Raw genomic sequence first — 20015 nt, forward strand, 5'->3', positions numbered from 1 at the left:
AAAAAGAAAAGCCTAATAACCGGACTTCTGCCAGCTTCCGCCAATAATGAATAATATAAATACGAAGGAAAGAAATACAGGTGTGGTAAATCATGCTTGTACTGTCAGCCAGAACTTGGGAGGCTGAGATAGGAGGATGCCAAGTTCTAGGCCAGCCTGGGCTATACAATAAGGCTGTTTCAAAAAGCCAAACCCAAGGGGTTGGGGATTTAGCTCAGTGGTAGAGTGCTTGCCTAGCAAGCACAAGGTCCTAGGTTCAGTCCTCAGCTCTAAAAACAAACAAACAAACAAACATCCAAACCCAAAAGAATTGAAAGCCTGAAAGAAAGAAAAAAAAAAGTTGTGGTAGAATCTGTGGGTTTGTATTTACCCCATGGGAAAGAAAGGAATCTAAAAATGAGTTTTGATATGTGACAAGAAAAGTTTGCCATAAAAGACTAAAAAGGGCCGGGCGGTGGTGGCGCACGCCTTTAATCCCAGCAGTCGGGAGGCAGAGCCAGGCGGATCTCTGTGAGTTCGAGGCCAGCCTGGGCTACCAAGTGAGTTCCAGGACAGGCGCAAAGCTACACAGAGAAACCCTGTCTCGAAAAACCAAAAAAAGACTAAAAAGGAGAAAAGTTTCCTTAGAGATTACGTACGCTTTACAGATAATGGAGTGCTGAACCTCAAACTCCAAGTTCGTAATAACGGGGCAAGTGAACACTTTAGTGGCTGAAGCATCTGGTGAATTTTCTTCTCCAAGGATAGATTCTGTCTTCAAAGTTTTATTCAGTTTTTCCATATCCTCCTTCAGCTGATCTAAGCACTGGCTTAAAAATTCATGTGCATCCTAAAAAGATGATAATATCTGTCATCAGAACAAATAATTTTTTGTCTGATAGCTTATCAAACTGTGATTTATACAACTAAAGCACCTAGAGGCCAAAAGATACCTGAACAGAGTCAGTCTTATTCTGATAAGGATTTGGAGTACTTATAGCTTTTGAATAAACACAAGTTTAGAGATTTAGGTCAGTGGAAGAGCAATTAATTGCCTAGCATATTTGAATCCTAGGGTTCAAAACCCAGCACGAACTCTCCCTGACAAACCAAACAGTAACAAGAAAACAAGTAAAAATAAAAAAATCCTCTTCCAGACCAAACCAACTGACTAATAAGAAACCTTTACAAACCAAGATTAAAAAAAAAAAAAACAAACAACAACAAAAAAAACCCTGCAAGTAAAACAACTAATGGTTTCTGTGTGTGTCCATTTAAGATCTGGTACGTGTATATGGCAGGGTTATGTGCATATGAATGCAATGCAAGCACTTACGGCCAGAGGGGTTGGATCCCCTGGAGCTGGAGTTACAGGTAGTTGTTGAACTCCTGATGTGGGTGCTGGGAACAAAATCTGGGTCCCCTTGAAGAGCAAGTGTACTCTTAACAGCTGAGCCATCTTTCAGTCTCTAGAGTTGATATTCTTAACTATTCAATTGTATTGCCATAAATAAGCACACAACTCTTTGTTTAAAAAAGACAGATTTCTTTTCAGTCATTTTCCACTGGCAACCTGCATTTATAAATTAGGTATGCTAAAGCTAGACATGGTGGAGTAAGCCTACAATCTCTCCTCTTGGGAAGGAGGAGAGTCCTAGACCAGCCTGGGCTACACAGCATGAACCTATTTCAAAAAAGCAGGGGGATTGAGGATGTGGGTCAGTTGGTAGAGTGCTTGCCTAGCATATACAAAGCTCTGGGTCCAATCCATAATACCACATAAACCAGACGTAGTAACACCTGTAATCCCAACAGCTGGGAGGTGGAGGCAGGAGGACCAGAATTTCAGACATTCTTGGCTATACATACATACATACATACATACATACATACATACATACATACATCATGTTTAAGCCTGCCCTGGGTTACATGAGACACTGTCTCTAAAACAAACAAAAAAAAAATCAAAAAGGATAAAATCCATAGAAGAATCATATTAAAAGTTACTATAACTCTTTAGGTTTTACCATTTAAGGTGACCACATTACACAAATAACATTTTAAAATAAAAATTAGGTCAAAAGCTAATTCAATTTTCTATATCTAAAACATTTAAAACCAATTAACACTCACGTTTTGCACATAGCCAGAGAATCTCTCTGCAGTAGCTGAAATAGCATTTTTAACCTTCTTGAGTAGTTCTTTTTTGGTCTCTGAATTAGCAATGTCTTTTTTAATAAGCAGGTTTGCAAAGCGTCTGATAAATAAAAGAGACAGGTTAGTCTATTTTAAAAACATTGTGTGACCTATTTTAAAGACTAATTACTAACAAAACACATAAAAATGTAACCGCCCTAATATTTAAAAATCCCAAGGTTATTCAGCAAATATATTAACATTACCTGATAAGTGCATTGAATGGAATTTTCTTCCATGGGATACTTTGTTTAAGCAAATCATTTGCAAATGACTGGAGTGAAAACAGAGATTGTAAGATAGCATTCATATAGCACGTGTTTCCCAAGTTGGAGAATCTATAAAGGAAAGAAGTGTTTAAAGTATGCTCAGCATGCATAAAGATTTCTCCATTTTGCATCGAAACCACCTGGCGGGCTTGTTAAACTACATACTATTGGACTCAGTTTCTGATTCAGTAGGCATGGAAAATTGGGGTACAGGGAAACATGCATTTCTGACAAGTCATCAACTGTTGCTGATCTGAAGAAACTGCTTTAAGAACAATTGTATTGCCGGGCGGTGGTGGCGCACGCCTTTAATCCCAGCACTCGGGAGGCAGAGCCAGGCGGATCTCTGTGAGTTCAAGGCCAGCCTGGACTACCAAGTGAGTTCCAGGAAAGGCACAAAGCTACACAGAGAAACCCTGTCTCGAAAAACCAAAAAAAAAAACCAAAAAAAAAAAAACCAAAAAAAAAAAACCAAAAAAAAAAAAAAAAAAAAGAACAATTGTATTATATCCTTACAACAAAAACCTAAAATGGGCCATTTGCCACTATTTATGTTATGACCTTCATCTCCCTTCAATTTATGTTCTTTGTATAATAAAAATATCATCCCTTTATTTATACACAGTAAAATTTTACTTCCACTATTTCACTGGCCTCTTTTTTGTGCCTGCCTATGCAAAATTTAGTATTACACAAATTTATCTCTCTTACATTGAATCATGATTCTGAACCAAATTTATAAAGCCTTTCCCTACATTAAAGTTATAGAGAAATTTACCCATAACATCTGGTACCTGCAGAGTTTAAAGATTTTGAATTTTATTTTTCATTACACACATTGTGTCTGTATTTGGGTACTCAACTGCAGGCACCCTTTGGAGGACATCGGATTCCCTGAAGTGGGAGTCAGAGGAAGTTGTAAGGGGCTGGTAAGGGTGCTGGGAACTGAATTCAGGCTCTCTGCAAGAACAGCAAGTGCTTATAATAGCCGAGCCTCTCTTTAGCTCAGACTTAAAATTTTTACAACAGGTTATTAGAATTTATTCTTGCATACATTTAAAAATGAATATATCTTTTTCAAAATTGGCTATTTTAATATAATTTATTTTAAAAGTGCTTCTTTATCCCAACAATTAGGATTTTTTCTTATATCCTATTGATCTGCCTACATACATATCAGTAGTTTATTTATGAATGAGACATGGTCTTTGATTTTTTACTATACTTTAAATTCTTGACTAACGGTATATCTTTTGTAATATTTCCAAAGCCTTGTTTGGGAATATTTAATTCTAGTTCAAGTTTACTGACAATAAACAGCTAAGTTCATGGCTACTTTTGAGGGAGTATCAGCTAAAATATTTTAATTACTATTTTCTGTTTTTCTTACTACTGTTTTGTAGAGAAGTGGCCTTTTTTCTTATATTCCAATTTTGTTTGTGGACAGGATTTTATACCTGCTTTTGTTAATTTAGTAAGGTGAAGTCTCGTCAATGTACCATCACAGTAGTGGTGACAGTGGGCGGGGTGGGATAGGGAGAGAGAACAGCAAACATGTTTTGCCTTCCGTTCACTTTGGCAGAAGCCTTATTTTGGTCCTTGGACTTTCTGGAAGTGACTTTTTTCCTTTTCTAGTGTTTCATCACCCCTCATACATACTAGTTTTCACATACTATCTTAAGCCTCTTGTCCCAACTCTGAGCATCCACAGGTTTAGGCAATGGAAAACAGGAATGCTGCAGGAAATGGGTTTCCCTGTACACTTAGATATATATTAATCATTGTCTCCTGGCAGAGCTGAAATATAGGTTGCTTTCTTTGCACTTCTGTGTGTGTGCGCGCGCACGCACGTATGCCTGTTTTGGAAGATTTGTGACGAACAATAAATAGAATTAGGTAGCCTATATTGTCCTCTAGTCTTTGACAGTTTCTTTTTAGATGTGCCCCACCCCTTAGAGCTGTCTTGGGGTGTGACAACCTAAAATTCTGCAATTCCTGAAAGAGCTCTGAAAAGAGGAAGTGTTATTTCTAGAGATATGTACATACATTATGCAGGAATGGAAGAAACACTGGAGGATCCTGGAGTGTCATAATGGACAAGTCATGAGGTTGTCAACAGAGTAGCACAGACCAGAACAATAAAGTACATTAAGAGGACAGCAGGAAAAGGAGGCAAAGATCAATGAGAGACAAGATGGTCTCAACACAGGATAGGTAAAACCATTATAAGAATGTTGTCTGCCTGGCATGGTGATGCATGCCTTTAATCCCAGGACTTGGGAGGCAGAGACAGGCGGATCTCTGAGATCGAGGCCAGCCTGGACTACAGACAAGGACAGCCAGGGCTACACAGAGAAACACTGTCTTGAAAAGCCAAGAGAAAAAAAAAAGAATGTTGTCAGGGGTTGAGGAGAATGCTCAGTACTTAAGAATGCTGGCTGCTCTTCAGAGGAGCTGGATCCAGTTCCTAGCCTTACTGTTAGCAATTCTGCCAAGAATTCATCCTAAAAGAAATCTACTAAGCATTATATGAATAATCAAATGTTATGTCGTACATACCTATAATCCTAGCATTAAAGAACGTGAAACAGGAGGATCAGGATTCCAACGTCATCCTCGACTATACAAAATACTACCTCAAAACAAAAGAGGGGCCTTAAGAGGCGATGGCTCAGTAGTCAAGAGCTTCTGGAAAGTACCTGGGTTTAATTCTGAGCACCCACTATTATTTCCACCACTATGATTTCATTTTGGTGTTGAGAGAATATAGAAAAAATGTTCAAAGTACCTAACAGTAGTCCAATATATATGGAGTTGGAGAATACTAATTTCTTCTTTAAGATGATATTAGAGAGATAGACAGATAGATAGATAGAAACACACATTGTCAAGGTCTGAAAACTGTTTGGGAGACCAGATAATGGACTTATTGTTTATAGCTATGACAAATCTTTAATAAAGGACCCAATTTCTAAATATTTACAACTATAATATGAATACTATGAATCCTTTCTTATATTAATATCCATAACAAATAGAGATTAACTCAGCTGAATCAAGTTTACTAACCCCTGCAGCTGCTGCTGATGGGAAGAAAGAGGCACTCTAGGTTTGTTCCAGCCTGTGTAATCCTGGTTACACCTCAGTTTTTTAACAGATAGAGGAGTTGGCTGAGGAAGAAACCCCAAGCTTCTTTTGGCAGAAGGAGTCTGGCTTGAAACATTACTCCTAAAAACAAAAAAATAAAAATAAAAAATAGAAAATTTCATTACTATCTTTTCTCTCCAGCATATTCAGAGAAATCAATGTCTAAGGAAAAAACAGTCTCAAACTTTAGGGAAATATTAGTAATAATGATCACTTATAAGAAAAACTCATAAATTAGTTAAGTCTATACAGAAAAGTTAAGACCAGAGCTTTGTGACCATAACTTTATATTTATTCAGTAATTGTCAATAAAGAGAAACAAAAGCAAAACAGAAAGCTTAAGAGGTTTACATATCTGACTTACAAACTACATAATCCAAGTTAATGGCTTGAGCAAGGCTCCACAGTTTCACTTTACGGATGTCACATCCGTCTACCTAGTTTTGGACAGTTCAGGCAGTATACTCTTTACCACTTCAAATCACATCAGAAGAAAGATTACTTAATTTTTTTTAAGGAAAGGTGTTAAATGTTTGTTTGGAGGTAAAAATACTAAGGGTATTTTTAATTTTCCTATATATTATGATTGTTTTCCAAAAAGGTTAAAGCAATTTTTGCTTTCCTGAATGAATTTCCATCTCCTCACATTTCTATTATTTTTATTTATTAAAAGTATTAATTTTATCTGTATGGTAGCATGTGACTCTGCTGCTATTTTAACTTGCATTCCTAATTATACTTGAAGTTGAACATCTTTTTATATTGCATTTTTCTCTGAAACAGTCTTTTATATTCTTATGTATTATTTTGCCCCTCTCCCTCTCTCTCTCCCTCCCTCCCCCAGCCGCCCCCCTCTCAATGAGGTCTCACTATGCATCACTGACTTGCCTCAACTCTCTGTGTAGACCAGGCTGGCCTTGAACTCACTGAAATCGGCCTACCTCTGCCTATAGGATGCTAAGATTGCAGATGTGTGCCACCTTCCTGGATTATAATTTGTGTATAGAATTTTTTTAAGCTTTATTCTGTTACATCTAACTCTATTTCTCTTGCTGCAAATGTCAATCTCCTTTATTTTTATATCATATTTATTTTCTTTCTGGTAGCTTTAAAATACAATTTTTACTCATGTGGATCCTTTTGTTTTGCTGTTTTTCAGGATAGGGTTTCTCCATGCATTCCTCGACGTCTTGGAACTTGCTTTTTACACCAGGATGGGGGCTGGAGAGATGGCTTAGAGGTTAAGAACATTGGCTGTTCTTCCAAAGGTCCTGAGTTCAATCCCAGAACCCACATGGTGGCTCACAGCCATCTGTAATGAGATCTGGTTCCCTCTTCTGGCCTACAGGGATACATGCAAATAGACCAGGATGGTCTCGAACTTGTAGCTCTGCCTGTCTCTGCCTCTAGAGTTCTGGGATTAAAGGTGTCTGCCACCACACCTGGTTCCCATATGGATCTTTAAAATATTATTTGTTGTTTGGCATTTGTTGAAGCTTTTCAGGGTGAAGAGTTTCAGCATTTTCATCCATTATTTTTCTGACAATTTCCTTGAATTTATTCTTTTTTTCCCAGAGTACTACTGTGACATGAAGAATTCTCAAACCAACTACAGGAGTCAGTTCTCTTTCCACCATGTAGGTCCTGGGGATCAAACTAAAGTTGTAGGACTGGGGAGAAATGCCTTTACCCACCAAGCCATCTCACTAACCCTCATAATTCTTCATCCAACTAAAGTAACATGAAAGCAGATTAAGACCCGTTTGTATCCTTGTTCTCTACTCAGGGAACCCCAGGAAGAGCACATTAATCATTCCAACCACAGGAATCTTTATAAGAATGTTTTGCTTGGCTTACATATGGCTTTTATAGATCCTAGCTTCTTAGAGTGTCCATTGTTCTGGGATGCTTACACACCCACACATATATACATACACTTATGTGCACCATGTGTATACTTGGTGCTTATGAACGTCAGAAGATGGTGTTAGGTTTTCTGGAGTTATAGATAGATGGCTGTGGACCACCATGCATGTGCTGGGAATTGCCTTCTGCAAGAGCAGTCCATATTTTTAATCATTGAGCAATCTTTCCAGACCCCACAACCACACTTTTAGAGAGTCTTGCTATGTAGCCATAGCTGAAACTGATTTTGTAGACCACATCAACCCTGAATTTGTGTGTTAATTCTACTTCCTCTCTGTCTCCTGAGGTTACAGACAGGCATTATCATACCTGGATGGAAATTAAATTTCTGAAAAATTTTTTCAATGAAAGATACTTGAGTGAAACTTTAGTTATTAAAAGAAAAAAAATCTGTTAATTTTGGAAAGTTAGCCTAATAAATAATGCATAGGAAACAAAGGCAATGTAAAAATGCCCCGAGAGTCTTTAATATGCCCATGCTGGAGAGCATGAGACATGCAGTGGCCAAAAGACTAATAACGTCAATCAACACGAGCAGCATGATCTCAGTTTATTCATTGTTAGAGACATTTCAAAACAAATAAAACTAAAATATTTCTAGAGTACTTCCTAACTAAAAGTGTCATGATGTTATGATTGGACTTGATTCTGCTGTGCATAAACTAGGGCATTAGCTAAGAGTATATATAAAGAATAGCCAGGTTCCTCACTTAAGATTCCCAAGAGGGAAAGACCTTCAACTTCTACACTCAGAACTCTATAACTAATTTGTACCTGTCTAGGCTAGTGCCACCAGAAGAGTAGTCCTTGGATCCAGCTCTGCTCCCATAAAATGAGGATGACTGCAAAGGCAAAAGCCCTATAAAACACATGAAAGAAAACTTAATGCCTAATTTAACCACTCAACTTCATCTAATAATATTACACAATTGGATCTGTTTGTATTTAGTTCTATTCTTAATACATGCCCATTAAAAAGATCAGTATGTGGGGAAAGTTACAACAGCAAAGTAGTGTGCCTCTGCCTGCAATGGTTCGATGTCCTTTTCTAGCTTCTAATCCTTTTCCCCTACTTTGTACTCTTTGAGAGTTTTATACAGTATATATATAGTGAAGTAATTTTACTCTCAATTCTTCCCTCTCATCTCTTACCTCTCCTGCCAAAACCCTTCTTCTTCCCAAGAGGTTCCCCTCTTTCGCTCATCTTCTTTGTGCATGGCCCAGAGTTTAGTCTAACTGGTTTCTACAGCTTAGCTTTTTGTGTCTTACATACCAGAAGTTCTTAAACTTTCCCATTTGCTAAAGTAATTTTTGAGAACCATAGGTAAATAAATTAAACAATTACTGGTAGTAAATCTTAAGTAAATTTATTTTAAAAACAATTCTTTAGTACACATCATTTTACCATTTATTAAAGACTACAGCAATATGCACACTAATGAGATGGTTTATTATGTATTTACTATTTCTGTTTGCTAATTGCTGGTTGGTTAAAATTGCTTAAAACAAGTGCTATTAATATGGTCTTAAAACAACAGATGCTATTAATGTTGTCTAAGTATTAGTATTTAAGAAATAAGGCTTATATTGGTCATGCTTCTTCCTGTAGGAATCCCAGTGAAGAGCAACACTGATGAACCTTAATTTCACCCCACTGTAACTTCTGATTCGGTCTATGTATGGTCTTGGTACTTTAACACTAACAGATTAATTCTACACACTGAAATAGAGGCAAAAGAAGATAAACTCTGGATTTTTTTTGTTTGTTTTGAGACAGGGTCTCTCTCTGTAGCATTGTTCTGAAACTCACAGAGATCCTCCCTGGCTGGCCTAAATTCTACAATGTAGCTCAGGCTGACCTCAAACTCAGAGATGCAGCTACCTCTGTCTCCCCAGTGCTGGAATTAAAAGTGTGAGTCACCATGTTGCCTGTTGCTGTTTTTTTGAGAGACAGTCTCATGCAGCCCCAGCTGGTATCAAACTCACTATGTAGCTGAGGCTAGCCTTGAATCCCTGATTCTCCTGCTTCTATGTTCTGAGTGCTAGGATTATAGGTGTGTACCATTATGCCTGGATAACCTTACTTATATTATTTATTTACATTTGTGTGTGTGTGTGTGTGTGTGTGTGTGTGTATGCCACAGCACACATGTAGAAGTCAGAGAATAACTTTCCAAAGTGAGTTTTCTCCTTCTACCACGTGAGTCACTGAGATCAAGTTCAGGTCATCAGGCTCGGTGGCAAGTACTACTACCCACTGAGTCATCTTTCAGTCCCCTTTAAAATGCTCTAGTCAGCCGGGCGGTGGTGGCGCACGCCTTTAATCTCAGCACTCGGGAGGCAGAGCCAGGCGGATCTCTGTGAGTTCGAGGCCAGCCTGGGCTACCAAGTGAGTCCCAGGAAAGGTGCAAAGCTACACAGAGAAACCCTGTCTCGAAAAACCAAAAACCAAAAAAAAAAACCTCTAGTCAACTATTGGGTACAAGTTAGTGACTAATAACTAACACTGGATTATCTATTCTTCCTGAACATTGTATAGTCATGTGCTAGTTTACTATAGTCTATCATATAAGCAAATGAGACCTTAATTAAAGACTCAAACTTACCTGATGTTCGATTTTCTTCTGCCTGTTTCAAACTCAGCTGCTTTTCTCTACTGCTGGATAAATATTTTCTTGAAGGGTCTGTCATAGCCTTGTTGTTCCTGCAGTTAATTTTAAATCAATATAGTGAATGTATAAAGATAGTCTTAATTCTCAGTGAAATAAAAACTATGAAAATAACCTTTCATTAAGCCAAGAACCAATATAATCTATGACTCTAGCAAGTTAAGCAAAAATTCTTTAAAAAAAAAATCAAATAATCAGAGACAGAAAGATGATACACATTTTTCTTGACCAAAAGCAAGATCAGGAGCTGGCCAGACAGCTCACATAAGTAAAAGTGCTTGCCATGAAAACCTGATGATCTAAGTTCGATGTCAGAATACCACAGTGAAGGTAGAGAACGAAAACCAACTCCTGCAAGTTGTCCTGTGATCTCCACAGGTAAATCGTGGTATGTATTCATACTCACACACACACACACACACACACACACACACACAAAGTAATAACATTTAAAATCATTTACCTGAGACAGAAACAATAAATTAAGGATGTAAACTACCCAGTGTTGATGCTTTGCAGTTTAAAAAAAGAAAATCCAGCCGGGCGGTGGTGGTGCACACCTTTGATCCCACCTTTAATCTGTATACCAGAGGTCAGCCTGGTCTACAGAGCGAGATCCAGGACAGGTACCAAAACTACACAGAGAAACCCTGTCTTGAAAAAACCAAAACAAACAAACAAAAAAATCAAAAGCAACAGCAACAACAACAACAACAAAATATCAAAATGTTTTTATGTCACATATAATTTGAAATGCTACTTAGAAAATATAAACATTTCAACTTGTAGTGTTTAACAGTTTAAGTTCACGAATGAAAAGTTAAGATAATTTTTTGTCTTTTTATATATAGGGTCTCTCGATGTAGTCCTGGTTGTCCCAGAAGTCACTATGTAAACCAGGTTGGCCTCAAGCTCACAGAGATCCACCTGCTTCAGCCTCTTGCAGGCTGGGATTAAATATGTATGCCACCACTGCCTGGCTTAGCTGTATTTCTTAATGAGAGGATCTAGAGTGAAGATATAAAGCAGAGGACACAAAAATATAGTCAGAGGGAATATGGGCAGAGAAACAGCCTTGTCTGCTATAAGCTTAATTTATGATGATTCCCCTAAATTAGTAATTTCAACCAAAACCTGGAGATTTTATTTTTATGGCCATCCTGCTTTTAGTACTTGGAAATAATAGGGAGGAACTGGTTAAATTCTAGATTTTTTAAGAATAACAAAATATAAGTATACACACACACACAGCCTCACTATGTAGCCCTGGCTGGTCTAAATTCTACAATGTAGCTCAGGTTCCAGAATGGGCACGGCTACACAGAGAAACCCTATCTCGAAAAACAAAATAAAACAAAATGCAATGAAATATAGTAAGTACTCTGGAGGTGGAGGCAAGAGGGTCGGGAGTTCAAGGCCAGTCTGGGCTACATAGTGAATCTGAGATCATCCTGGGCTATAGAAGACTTTGTGTCTCCCTCTCTCCATCCTTTAATAAGTTTGGCCTTGTAACTAATTTTCTTTTCCTGAAAGAACATAACAGAAATAAGTGTTTGTGAGTTTTGATTCCAAGCCTAAAAATGTCTTTCAGATTTCCACTGCTATATGAATAATTCTAGGCTAGCTTGCTAGATGGTGGAAGACACATGGCCTAATTACCCCAAATGACAGCAACTCCAGGGCCAGCCATGAGTGAGACTATTCAAAGCTTCTCAAGCCACTTACTGACCACAGATTCATGGGAAAAATCCAAGGATCTAGGTATAACTGGTTAACACAAGTTCAGATAAGCTGAAGTACACAAGTGATTATAATTCATAATCAATACATTTTGTTGTTAACTTCTTGTTTTGTTTGTTTTGAGACAGGCTCTCTCTATGTAGCTCTGCTATCAAAGAACTCCCTTTGTAGAAGAGGTTGGCCTCGATACTCAGAGATCTGCCTGGCTCTGCTTCCCAAGTGCTGGGATTAAAGGTGTGCGCCACCATGCCTATGCAGCAGTATTTTTCAAACTACAATTTAAAGCCACTATAAGGAGTAATGTGCTCTACAGTAATAGTAAGTGCTACAAAGGATGTGAGGTAAAATATAACCATGAAGACTATAGAACCGGCTTGCTGCCACTATGAGTATTGATTTGTTCAAAAGGGAAGACAAGTCTCAGCCAAGACCAGAAGAATGTAGCGGGTACCTTAGGATTTTAGAACAAGACCATTATATCTGCAACAGAAATTTCTAAATTATCTATGAAGTACGTATACTACTCTTGTCAGACTACTAGGCCCTCAAAGAGAATGAGCAAGTGATTACTAGTCATTAAGGACTATGGTACCAGGAGCATCAAGAACTGGCACTATCACACCATAAAGTGTTAAGTTAAAGGGGCAGAGCAGCAACCTACTGTACCTGGAATTTCATCAATATATTAAGAGTGGGCCAATGACTCTCTCTGACCAACTGAAACAGTAATAATAAACCTAGACCCAGTTTGGACACTGTACAAAGTGAAAATCGACTAAAACCCCAGTAAAAGACTGTGCTAAAAGACAACAGTGAGGGAAGAGTTCTAAGGAAAGTATTTCACCACTGGCTCTGTGTGGACAGAGAAGAAGGTCACAACTACATACTAGCTGGCAGCAAAGGGTTTGCATGAATGATCAGGTATTAGAAGATCAGGAAGAAAGGATGATGATGTACAGAGGAAATATATGGATAAGTGTGTATAAAGGACAAAGACCTATTTCATATGCTACTTTTCAGCAGGAAAACACTCCTGAAAAGATCCTACAATATAACTTTCCAGCCAGTCTCTGTCCTTAGCTACTATTTCTTCACCAGAGACCCAATTAAAACAGCTATAGTGGCAGAGATACACTCTATAGTATGGATGTCCCCTCATCAGAGTTCAGCTATTGCTATTACATATACAACACACTGTTGTATTGTGTGCTAACTACCCAACACCAGACACTGATGCTGAGCTCTGATCTAGGCCCCTCTTATGAAACCAATTCTTCATTTGATTGCAAATGATTTTTAGCAAATTTCTTCCACCCTAGAAAAGACAGTAAATGAGCCAGAGATAATTCAGTGGATAAAAGTACCTGACACCAAGTGTAATGACCTGAACTGTGAAGGAATAAATGTTGGTTAACTTGAGGCCAAGTTTACCATGATTTTTAGGACAGTCATAGGAATCTAACATTGTCTCTGGAAAATAAACCACAAGAAAACCTAAGTCTGTACTGGCCTACTTGGACTGCTGTAACTAAAGACCACAGACTGGCTACTACACCATCTGATTTTCTCACAGTGTCAGCAAATTCAGAGTCCTCATGGCTATGAACGGACTGTCTTCTCAATAGGTCGTCACGGGGCCAGTGTGGCTATCTATTCCTAGTCTCAGTCCTTCTGGATCAGAGCGCCACCTTAACAGACTGCTGCACATTTCCCCTAGGAGTGTTAACTGGGAGTGATGTAAGAAGCGCTGGTCAATTTCCCCTAGGAGTGTTAACTGGGAGTGATGTAAGAAGCACTGGTCAATTTCCCCTAGGAGTGTTAACTGGGAGTGATGTAAGAAGCGCTGGTCAAGAGCCGCCAAGGCTCTCAAAGCAACTTACGATGATGAATCGTTTTCCTTAGGATAATCTTCCGTCAGCTCCGAGCCAGATAGCATTCTTTTCCTCTTTTCAGTGCTATAGAGAACAGATTAGACAAAAAGACTACTTTTAAAAAGTTGTAATTCATACCATCAAAAATCATAAACCCGGGCTGGAAGAAAACTAAAATCGGTAAAGTGTTCGATGTGCAAGCACAAGATCTGAGTTCAAACCCCAGGACCCACATGAAAAGCTGGATGTGATGGTGTGTACCTACAATCTCCTTGGGGCTTGCTAGTGATCTCCAAGACAGTGAGAAAACCCTGTCTCTAAAAAAGGGGTAAACAGCATCTGAGGAATGACCCTCAAGGTTGTCCTGTGGCCTTCACACACACACACACACACACACACACACACACACACACACACACACACACACACACACAGATGTATCTATACATGCACATCTACCCACACCCACATGAAAAATTAAAAACATAATGAAAGATAGAAATATGACTATAATAGCCTGATTCTTTATACTCTACTTAATATACTGTTTTGTCTACATGTTCAATGCATGTCACTGACATAAATTGAAGACAAATACTTGTAATTAATTATACATGAAAAATATGTTTTATATTGCTGCTTTTTGTTCTCCTTGAAGTCCTAGAAGTCCCAAAAGACATATATGAACAGGTTCTGAATGACTAAGTCTTTCCTACCGGTTTTCTAATAATCCTGATCTAAGAGGTGTTGATGTCAGCGTCAGAGAAGGAATCGTCCGGCTAACAGCCATTCCACTTCCGGCTACCGTCTTAACTGATCCTCGACTGGGGTTGCCAAGAACTTTTCGAAATGGATCATCTTTTGTTTCTAAACTTCCTCTTTTTGAAGAGGCCTGTAAGAATAAAGTGTGAGACAGTTAAATCTTTGGCTTAAGTGAAAACATATTTTGTATGTTTGAGACAGGATCTCACATGAACTCCAGAATAGCCTCAAACTTGCTAAGTAGCAGAGGATAACCTGTCTAGAATTGGTCCTCCAGCCACCACTTCCTAAGTGCTAGGGTTATAAAAAAACATCACTGTGTCTGGTTTATGTGGTTTGAAGGACCAAACCCAGGGCTTCATGCATGCTAGACAAGTCTTCTAACAACTGAGCTACATCCCCAACCCAAATATAAATTGTTTAGATCAGCAATTCTTTTTTTTTTAAAGTTATTTATTTTTATTTCATGTGCACTGGTGTTTTGCCTGCATGTATGTCTGTGTGATGGTGTCAGATCCCCTGGAACTGGAATTACAGATAGTTGTGAGCTGCCATGTGAGTGCTGGGAATTGAACCTGGGTCCTTTAGAAGAGCATAAAGTGCTCTTAACCACTGAACCATCTCTCCAGACCCCTATACAAGCAATTCTTATTGAGTTAAAAAAGCTCTCCAGGAGATTCTGATATATTCAAGTGTGAGAAATTGAGTTTGATATTCAATTTCTTGTAGTACTTTATCTATTTGTTTGTCTGTTTGTCCATTTATTTATTTATGGTTTTAAGGAAGAGTCTTGCTCTGCAGTCCCAACTAGCCTAAAACTCACCCCCCCCCTTTTTTTTTTTTGCCTCAGCCTTAAATGCTGGGATTATAGACATACACAATCACATCTAACTCTCCCATAGTAGTCTTATAAATTTGAAACTCTTGGGGCTGATGAGATGACTCAGGGGCTAAAAACATTTGTCACGTTAGCTTGATGACCTGAACTGATTCCCAGAAGCATGTAAAAATGAAGGAAAGAACAAACTCCACAAAACTGTCCTCTGAGTTTTATACATTCTCTGTGGCATGCATGTAGCTGCACGTGCGCGCGCGCACACACACACACACACACACACACACATTCCTAAGGCAAATATGGATGCAGAAGGCAAGAACTCTATTTTAATTACTAACAATAACAAAAGCCAAGAATGGTAGTTGACACATGAAGTTTCGGCATCCGGGAGGCCAAAGCGGGAGGACCCCTGCAAGCTCAAGGGCAGCTTGGGCTACACAGTCTTTTTCAGGCTAATCTAGGCTACAAAGTGAGACCGTATCTCAAAAGAAATCTCTGCAAAACCAAGAAAGTACAAAAAGACATGCTCTAGTCATCAGTAGAAGTGGTCTCTGGGGAAAAAAATAAATCCTGATCATGATATGGAATGGTGACAAGGTTTGAGGATGTAGCTCAGTGTTACATGTTTAACACATCCAAAGCCTTGGAATCATGAAAGGGTAAAAAAAAAGAAGAAAGAAGGATGGATATAGAAAACGCAACATTAATATCAAATTGGCACAACTTAATATCAAATCAGGTATACTCAATAAAAGCCACGTGATTCTTGAGGGAGTTAATTTGAGAAATAAAGCAAACATATGCAATAATGGGACGAACGAAGATAAGCTAAAGTCTACTGACAAATGAATTAAGGGTCTACCTAATGGATGTTCAGTGTAGTAACATGAACATAAGTAAATAGTAGCATTTCAGATGAATGTTCAGCCAGTGGTGTTTTATATATTGACATTAAGAATTATATGTTTCTAGGACTGAAGAAATGTCTCAGTGTGGTTAAGAGCACTTACTGTTCTTGCAAAGGACCCTGGGTTCAATTCCCAGCACCCATATGGTGGCTGAGAACTACCCACAACTCCAGTTCCAGGTGATCTAATGCATGTGGGGAACAGACATACGTGTAGGCAAAATACTCATATATAATAAAATGAATAAATTGAAAAAAGTGAAGAAAAACTCTGATTTTTCTATGAAATTATAGGGATTCCTCTACAGAATTATGGAATCCAAATTACTTTCCTTTAATGGAATTATAACCTTAGGATAGGAAATAAATCTCAGGATGAATGACTCTTAAGTTAAATTCAAATGGGTAGTATATTCTCAAGGTTTATGGATATAGCTCACTAGCAGAGCACTTACAAGTATGCACAAGGCTCTAAATTTGAGCCCAAACACCACAAAATATAAAATTCTCCAATTTAGAAATCAAACTAATTAACATTAAAAAACAGAGATTAAGGAGTTGCAGAGATGGCATAGAAGTTAAAGAGCACTGGCTTCTCTTTCAGAGGATCCAGGTTCAATTCCTAGCATCCATATGGTAGCTCACAACCACCTGAAACTCCAATTCCAGAGGATCTGATACCATCTTCTGGCCTCCAAAGGCACCAAACACACACATGTGGTGCACCGACATACAGGTAGGCAAAACAACAATACACATAAGATAAAAGTAATTAAAAAATTTTTAGCCCAAAAAGTACTGAGATTAAAATATTTTATAAAGATACAGATTGAACAAGTTCACTATTACCCTACCCTACCTGCCAGTCCCACTACCTATTCTCCCAAGCCGTTGTTCTTTCCTTAATTCTCTAAGCAAAAAATATCTATCCTGTTTATTATATACTTGGTAGCATACTATCTATATAGTTTGGCCTTTTTTATTGTTGAAAAAAATTATTTACTTAAGTTATTCATTTATTTTATGTTTTGTCTGCATGTATGTTTGTGTGCCTAGTGCCAGCAGAGGTCAGAAAAGGACATCAGATCCCCTGGGACTGGAGTTATAGATGGCTTTGAGCCATGTGGATTCTGAGAATTATACGTAAGTCTTCTGGGAGGAGTTAACAATACTCTTAACTGCTCAGTTAACTTTCCAGCCCTTTATTGGTTGAATTTTTGATCATGAAAGTATTTTACACCAAACCTATGATGGGGCTGAAGACATGGCCCAAAGGTTAAGAGGGCATACTGTTCTTGCAGATGGAGTAGAGTTTGGTTCCTAGCACCCATATCATGCAATTCACATCTACCTGTAAGCCTAGTTCCACCCAGGAGGACCCAACAACTATGCAGAAAATTGTGTGGAATTAATAATATGGATGCATAAACATTTATAGCTGGGCTGTAGTAGCGCACGCCTTTAATCCCAGCACTAGGGAGGAAGAGACAGGTGGATCTCTGTGAGTTCGAGACCAGCCTGGTCTAAAAAGCAACTTCTAAGACAGTCGGAAGTGCATAGAGAAACCCCCACTAGGTGAGCTTAGCAGGTACATGCACCTATCACGAAGCCTGACGACCCAGATTCGATCCCCGGGATTCGTGTGGTGTAAAAAGAGAATGAGTTCTGTAAGCTCTCCTCTGACCTCCAGATATACATAGTTACACACACACACACACACACACACACACACACACACACACACACACACACGAAAAAAATTACTCTGAAAACAAAACCATGAAAAGAACCTAAAAGTCATTTAGCTCTTAATTTTTGTTCAACCAAGTATTATCTAAGTATCACCTCTCTGTACAAATATATTAACAGAAGAACTTTAAAGTTTCTGATTTTATACCTGGCTTTCCTTTCCAAACCAATTAAGAGACAACAACTGATAAACTGCAGTAAGATTATTTATTTACTTATGCACACCAAGTCTCTCAGCTTGCTGAATATTATGAATAAAAGTGTTTTTCAAAGCAAAGGGAAGATCTCAATAGAATAGTTTGAAGTCAGATAGTGTAAAGGTAAAGTTCATGATGTGCAGCAGACCCAAAGGCATCAAAGAAGTAGCAGTAAACATTCTGAGGCTGTTTCGAGTAGTGCAGCACACAGCCAGCTAGCCCCTTTTACATGTGCTATCTCAGAACTTCTAAGATGTTGGTGCTGTCTCCATTTTATAGGTAGGTACTCAGGCTCAGGAAACTTGAGGAGCTTCATCAAACAATGACGCATATCTGTAAGGGGCAGTACTACATGCTGAATTTTTTTTTTTAACATGCTCGATTTTTATGACAAGAAATTCTTGGTTCTAAAAATTACTATGGTTCATTTTGATTACCTTGGGACATCAAGCAAAGGTTAAGTAAAACTATGTTATGTGTTTAGTAAAACTATGTAAGAAGGTAAAATTGAATTGTAAGACAAGAATCAGTGGTGGTACACACCTTTAATCCCAGCACTCAGAGGCAGAGGCAGACAGATCTGAGGCCAGTATGGTCTACAGAGAAAATTCCAGGACAGCCAGTGCTATATTGAGAAGCTTTGTCTCAAAAAAAACCAAAAGAGAGGGTGAAATAAAAAAGAAAGGAAAAAAGTAATACTTAGAAGCTGTTTTTAGAAAAACAAAGGGGCCGGGCAGCAGTGGCCCACACCTTTAATCCCAGCACTCAGGAGGCAGAGCCAAGCTGATCTCTGTGAGTTGAGGCTAGTGTGGTCTACAGAGGGAGATCCAGGACAGGCACCAAAACTACACAGAGAAACCCTGTCTCGATAAACAAAAAAAAACAAGTAAAGAAAATGAGGCAACCAAAGCGATGTCAAAGTACCACTGTGATGATGCTACAGTAGAGATCATTATCTAAACTCCACACCATGCAACTACTTAATATATCTGTGCTAATCCATTTTTTTAAAAAGCAATAAGATTCAAATGAACATACCTGATTGTCTGAGTAAGAAAGCTGTCTGCTAGTTTCCTTCTGAGAGGCCCTGCTGCCCAGAATAGGTCCAAAACTACCAGACCCTTGAGAAGGTTTCATAGCTGGTGGACAAAAATGAATAAACCACTTAATTTAATAAAAATATTCATCGTTATTTTTATGTAATACAGAAATGGAAGTAATAACCAATTCTCTCTGATAGAATGTGCAACTGAGATATATAGTACTATTTAGGGATAAGAGTTCCAATAAAAGAATAAATAACACAAGAGGGGAGGCCACTTAATAGTATAAAAATTGACAAGACAAAAGGAAAATTCTCAAACACAGTGTTTTATAATCAATAGTATGGAAGAGTAAATCACTGTATCTAGGGCATGAATACTTACACCAATGTCAAGAAAATATAGCAGAAATAGTAACGAGTATACTTTTAATTTAAAAAATATCACATCTTGTTGATTTTGTATTATATATGTGTTTGTGGGTAGCACATGTCACCACACTTGTGTCTCTGTAACCCACATGACGGCAGAAAAAAAAATCACCAGGTATCTTGACATGTGTGCACACACTGTGCCACCGTGAGTGGGTCCACACAAGACCACAAAATACATGAAGGTCAAAATAATTTTTTTAGTTAAAGAAAAAAAGGAACCAAGCAGAACAGTTTCTACTCCATAGAAATCCATGCTCATTTAGGAAAGTTCAAGGTACTTTACAA

General features: G+C 38.2%; 1 protein-coding gene across 3 annotated transcripts in view; it reads right to left on the reverse strand.

Moving 5' to 3' along the window:
• Positions 1 to 20015, reverse strand: part of Usp37 (ubiquitin specific peptidase 37) — a 69788-nt gene that overhangs the window by 33969 nt on the left and 15804 nt on the right. For all 3 annotated transcript variants that reach the window (XM_052749856.1, XM_052749857.1, XM_052749855.1), the window contains exons 6-14: positions 19292 to 19392; positions 14517 to 14692; positions 13810 to 13884; positions 10127 to 10224; positions 8295 to 8379; positions 5517 to 5675; positions 2385 to 2516; positions 2116 to 2239; positions 639 to 829 (exon numbers count right to left, since the gene is read on the reverse strand). In XM_052749856.1, the coding sequence (XP_052605816.1) occupies positions 639 to 829; positions 2116 to 2239; positions 2385 to 2516; positions 5517 to 5675; positions 8295 to 8379; positions 10127 to 10224; positions 13810 to 13884; positions 14517 to 14692; positions 19292 to 19392 (1141 nt within the window). The remainder of the gene's footprint in view (positions 1 to 638; positions 830 to 2115; positions 2240 to 2384; positions 2517 to 5516; positions 5676 to 8294; positions 8380 to 10126; positions 10225 to 13809; positions 13885 to 14516; positions 14693 to 19291; positions 19393 to 20015) is intronic.

The sequence above is a fragment of the Peromyscus californicus genome, unplaced genomic scaffold (genome assembly GCF_007827085.1).
Source record: "Peromyscus californicus insignis strain IS unplaced genomic scaffold, ASM782708v3 Scaffold_21__1_contigs__length_65335640, whole genome shotgun sequence".
NCBI lineage: Eukaryota > Metazoa > Chordata > Mammalia > Rodentia > Cricetidae > Peromyscus > Peromyscus californicus.